The sequence below is a fragment of the Rhea americana genome, unplaced genomic scaffold, assembly GCF_003343005.1.
Source record: "Rhea americana isolate MKP2758 unplaced genomic scaffold, rheAme1 scaffold_514, whole genome shotgun sequence".
Taxonomy (NCBI): domain Eukaryota; kingdom Metazoa; phylum Chordata; class Aves; order Rheiformes; family Rheidae; genus Rhea; species Rhea americana.
This window is the reverse complement of record NW_028186662.1, coordinates 138575-143794: the sequence shown is the minus strand read 5'-3', so window position 1 is coordinate 143794 and position 5220 is coordinate 138575. Positions and strand designations below refer to the sequence as shown.

At 55.0% G+C, this 5220-nt stretch overlaps 1 protein-coding gene across 1 annotated transcript; it reads left to right on the top strand.

The window, feature by feature from the left end:
- Positions 1–6: 6 nt before the first annotated feature.
- On the top strand, positions 7–5082 carry DNTTIP1 (deoxynucleotidyltransferase terminal interacting protein 1). The gene is made up of 12 exons (XM_085318048.1): positions 7–39; positions 598–694; positions 903–1001; positions 1703–1771; positions 2200–2256; positions 2485–2546; positions 2895–2940; positions 3416–3474; positions 3679–3739; positions 4140–4211; positions 4662–4717; positions 4851–5082. The coding sequence occupies exons 1-12, from the start codon at positions 29–31 to the stop codon at positions 4993–4995; spliced, it is 834 nt and encodes a 277-aa protein (XP_085174174.1). The 5' UTR covers positions 7–28; the 3' UTR covers positions 4996–5082.
- Positions 5083–5220: the final 138 nt, after the last annotated feature.

The following is a 5220-nucleotide window of genomic DNA, read 5'->3' as shown; positions in this document are numbered from 1 at the left end:
GGTGCAGCGGCGCGGCCGCCGCTCCCAGATGACCACGAGGTAACGGCGCCGGGCCGGGCTGGGCGGGGGGAGGCGGAGGGACGGAGCCGAACTGGCGGGGTGGGAGGGGACCAGGCCGGACTGGGCGGGGAGAGGGGAAGGGGGGAACCAGGCCGGACTGGGCGGGAGGACCGGGCCGGACTGGGCGGAGGGAGGGGAAGGACGGGACCAGACTGGATTGGGCTCAGTGTGGTGGAACCAGGTGGGACTACACTGGAAGAAGGCACTGGGCTGGACTGGGCGGGCTGGAGGGAAACTGGCCCATACTGGGCTGGTGCTGGGGGGATCAGGTTGGACTGCACTGAGGGGGGATGGAGTGGGACCAGAGAGGGAAGGGGTCCTGGGCAGAGTAGTGAACCCAACTGGACCTGATACTGACGGGAGCAGGGGGAGACTAGGCCAGATGGACATGGAGGGTCAAGTGAGGAGACTGGTGGAGGACTGGACTGGGCCAGACTGCGGTGGGGCAACCAGACTGGACAGGAGAATTGAGTCTGGTTTAGACCAGACTGGTGGAGGAGGGTCTCCGTGCCACCCACCTGATATCCCCACCTTCAGTTTCACAGACCCAGTTGTGTCCATGGACCTGCTGCGAGCTGTTCTGCAGCCCAGCATCAATGAGGAAATCCGGGGCATCTTCAACAAATACATGAAGGTGAGAGCTTAGGAGATGGGGCTTCCCACCACTGCAGGCTGTGCAGGAGGAGCTCAGCTCCTGGGTCGCTGTGTGAGGCTGTCATGCCTGTCCCGTGCCAACCTGGTTGCTGGCGTGTGGGTGCAGTGCGAAAGCTGCACACCATGTGCTTGCCCCGACATTGCCTTRTTGGTCAGGCTCTAACCTTTTCTTGCGGCCTCTTCAACAGTTTTTCCAGAAAGCAGCAATCAATGTGCGTGATAATGTTGGGGAGGAGGTGGACCCAGAACAGCTCATCCAGGAGACATGTCGGAGTTGCCTAGAACAGGTAAGCACAGTAGCGAAGGGCTCTGCACACCCAGGGGAACCTGGTATGTCCATGAGTGGCTGTCTACCACCTGCTTGGCTGGCTGTGCAGAGAAGCCCTGGGGCAGGACATGTTCCTCTTCACAGCCTTGCAGAGTAGCCAGAGGAAAACGTCCACAGTACTTCCATGGTTACTGTGCTTGACTTCTTTTTCTTGTCAAAAAGGAAAGTAGTCAGTGCTGTATAGCCCTTGTTGCACTGATGCTTTGCACTGATGCTCTGTCCGTGCTTGTTACACACAGCTGACAACTGTGAGCTTCCATAGTAACTCTGGTTCGCACGTACTCATTGTAGGGTCCTCCAATGAGTCTGTGATCTTTTTCTTTCAGATCTTATTTTTGTTCCAGTTGTCCTGACTTTGTCATGCTGTTGCATCTCACTGTCTGTGAACAGCACTGTACTTTAGAATCACTCTCACCAGAGCTCGTACAGGGCTTTTAGTCAGCTACACTTGAATCTCTGGGTCTGCAGTGACCAGCCCTTGTGGTCTACAGGGCATTTGAGTCATTAGCTATGACCTTTACAGTTTACACAGTCTGGTCTTTCTCTCCAGTGCAAGTGTCTTTGCACACGCACAAGGTCCCTTTCATAGGAAAAGGCAGGGGTGGCTGACAGTCTCTCTCTGGACCCAGAATCAGATAGCCCTTCTTTCTCTTCCTGCAGGCCAAGCTGCTTTTCTCTGATGGCAAAAAGGTGATCCCCAGGTTGCCCCATGAGCATGCAGTACCAAAGGTAAAAGTTGTTACCGTTTCCACAGTCTTAAATGACTTCTAAGAGCTGGGAGAAGAAAGAGGAGGAGAGTTTTACTTTGTTCTCTGCCTGTTCTTTATCTGTTGCATTCCAGAAACAAACTATAAGCAGGTAGTGCAGTGCTGCAGGGTAAATCTCTGTCTCTGATATCCTGTTGTCCATCCATTGCTGTAATGAGGAGGTAGAATTGGGAGATGATAGGCTAGGAGGGAGGAGATTACCTACAGAGCAACAAAAGTCCTGTGCACTGTTGCTGCTTATTGTGACTAAGTGCTTCACCCCGAGAAGGGTAGGCTTCAATATTCTCTGTGCCTCAAGTGCAGCAGACGACAGTAGCTGACAGTGTGGGTGAGGGCCCTTACTAGATAGGGAGAAGGGCTGCTGTTCATGTCCTGCCATTCCTTTGCTAGCGTGCCCGACAGATGGATGAGGAGTTGAATCGGCGAGGAAGCCCAGTTCCCAAAAAGGTAGGGTTTTCCACACAAACACTTCTATGTTGTTAACCTGTTCCTCATCCTTCTCACAAAATAAGTGCATGCAAATGCAGATGCAGCTTTTGTGATGCCTTAGAGGCCCTTGCTCTTGGGCTAGTCAGCATTTTGCTCTTGACAAAAAGAGCAATTTTCCCAGCAGGAGGTAACCAAGAGTTCCCTCAGCCTAAACAAATGAGTAACTCCAGGATTTCTTCCTTGCAGAGAAAGGGACGGCCTCCAGGACAGAGCCTAGCAAATGATCGTGGGGTCTCGGGCATGGCTGCGTGAGTATGGGCTGTGAGTTAGAGCCTGCATTTGGGGAGGGTGGGGAATGAGACTAGCTGAAGCAGGGAGTATAGAAGACCTTCACGGAAGCAAGGCCAAAAGGTATAAAAGGGTTCAGATGGACTATTTGGGGTGAGCAGCTTATTACACAAGTAGCAATGGGGTCCTGACAGCTGGGGAGAAGAGAATGTGCAGCAAGAATGAGGATCTGGAGCTGCAGTAGAAGGTGTGAATGAAAATGAAGCTGAAGGGGTGGAGCTCAGCTTCCTGCTGCTAGGTGTTTGCAGTGTTCTTCTGGGAGTTGGTTCCTCTGGGATCCATTCTTATTTCATTTTCCTTCCCTTCAGGTGGAAACTCAAAGTCTCTGAGACCGTGAAAAGGGATGGACCAAAGGTATTGGTTGGCCAACACTGCTGGGCTCACCCTCTCCTCCCCTTTGCTTCCGTCAGCAGAGCCCTACCTGCTGTGGGAACTGAGGACAGTTTTAAGCTGTGCTCTGCCCTGATGGGCCTCTGCGTTGCAAAGAAAGAAGCAAGAAGAGGAGTGAAGTGCCTGGAAGCCTGTGCTTGTCTCCTCCAGACACTGTAGCCTGTAGCTCTGTGATGTGGTACCAGCTATTCAGGAGACTTAGTGCAAGCAGTAGTAGCCAGGAGGATCCCACGAGTGTTATGTGCCAAGGAAACAGCTTAGAGCAGCCCAGAGTGACATAATTTCCCTCCTCTTGGAAATCCAGAGGTTTGCAGCTAGCTACCTCCCTCCCAGGCCAGGGGGCGGTTTTGAGGTTCCCCATCAGAGATCTGAGGCTCACGGAGCATTGGTTGGCACCAGCTTCATTTCTAATGTTGCCCCTTTTCCAATTGCTCTGTAGTGGGATCCATCCCGACTGACTGAAACCACAACCTTTGTGCTGGGATCTCGAGCAAACAAGTAAGGAATGGCCCTGTTGATGGAGGGTGGTGTCTCCAAGGCAGGAGCCCGTAAGACTCCTCCCATCACTTTATTTCTCTGCCTCGGAAGCAGTAGGAAGGGCACGGGCTTGGGGAGGAGAGAGGAGGAGAGGAAGTGCCCCTGTACCACCCAGCACTGCTTCTGCACAGGTTTAACATGCCCCCCCTCATGTTCCTGTTTCAGAGCTCTCGGGATGGGAGGAACAAGAGGGCGACTCTACATCAAACATCCCCACCTCTTTAAGGTCAGATACCACAGCAGGATGCTTCCTCCTTTGGGGTTTGCTCAGAAACAGTCTGTGATGGGAATCAGGAATGTATGCTTTGGTTCACTTGTTTTCTTCCTCTCCCACACCCTTGTTTGTTGTCTTAGAACCCACAGAGTTTGGCTAGCACACTGAAAAATAAGTTAACGGCCTAGTGCAGCCTCTGAAGTGGTGTTTTTGCCTGGAGCCAGGGTTTTACTCTGAAGTGAAAGGAGGCAGAGCCGAGCACTCCCTCGTGGGAGATAAAGATCGGCAATGTTTGGGGGGTCATGCAGTTGTAGTGGAGCACTAGAATGGAGTTGAGTGTCCAAATATAGGGGTGGTCAGAGCAAAAGGTCTGTTGCCTGTGTTCAGCTAGGTCCTTGCTGCTTTATTGCAGTACGCAGCTGATCCGCAAGATAAGCACTGGCTGGCAGAGCAGCAGCACATGAGGGCCACTGGGGGCAAGATGGTGAGTACGTCCAGGCTTGCGCCTGCCGCAGCCTGAGAGAGAACTGCACAGAAACCCAGTCCAGGATTAAAACGGGCGGATGAGCAGCAAAACAGGGCATGTGCAGCAAAACCAGTGTATTGTGGGGAAGGTGAGTTTGTGCAGGAGGCCAGGCAGAGCACAGTGAGACAGTTGTTTCTGGGTGCTTGGAGCACCTTGGCCAAGGAGATTTGGTTTTGCTGCTCCTCTGGGACCTGGGCACGTGTGAGAGAGTAGGGCAGAAGCAGAAGGCACTGAAGGCTCCTCCTGGGAGCAGGTCTGCAGGCTGGCCGAGTGTAGCAGGGCCAGCGGGAAGGGGGTTATGAGGCTTCCATTGCTGTGCCAGGCAGATACCTCATTTCTGAGCAGCAGCACAGTGTGTCCAAAGCTTGTGCGCGTGAAACCTGAAGTGTTTCACCCCTTGTGCTGCAGGCATACCTCCTCATCGAAGAGGATATTCGGGATTTGGCTGCCAGTGATGATTACAGGTGAGGCCGGAAGCCAGGACATCCTGTGTGCTGTAACCTTCTCCCTTTCGAAAAGCGGCCCAGAGCCGGGGTTGCCTTGCGCTTCCAAGAGCCGCAGGGGCCCCCGCTCAGCGCCGGCCTCTGCCCTCCGCAGGGACTGCGTTGACCTSAGGCTGGAGGAGCTGAAGCCCTTCGTCCCGCCGGCGTGGATGACGGAGAAGATGCAGAAGTACATGGAGACGCTTCGCGACGGGGGGGACCCGCCGCCGCCGCCGCCGGAGGGGCCCCCCGAGCCCTGAGGCCTGCCCCGAGCCCCGAGGCCTGCCCTGCCCCCGGCCCTGCCGCCGCCGCCGCCGGCCCTCGCAATAAAGCTGCTTCGCACCCGCCTCCGCTGCCTCCTCCCGGGCTGGGGGGGACGCGCGCCTGGCCCTTTAAGGGGTCCCCCTGGGCCCCTCCCCGGGGGCTACGTCACGGGTGAACCGCCAATAGGGGAACATCCGGAGTGTTACCGTCGGCCAATGAGT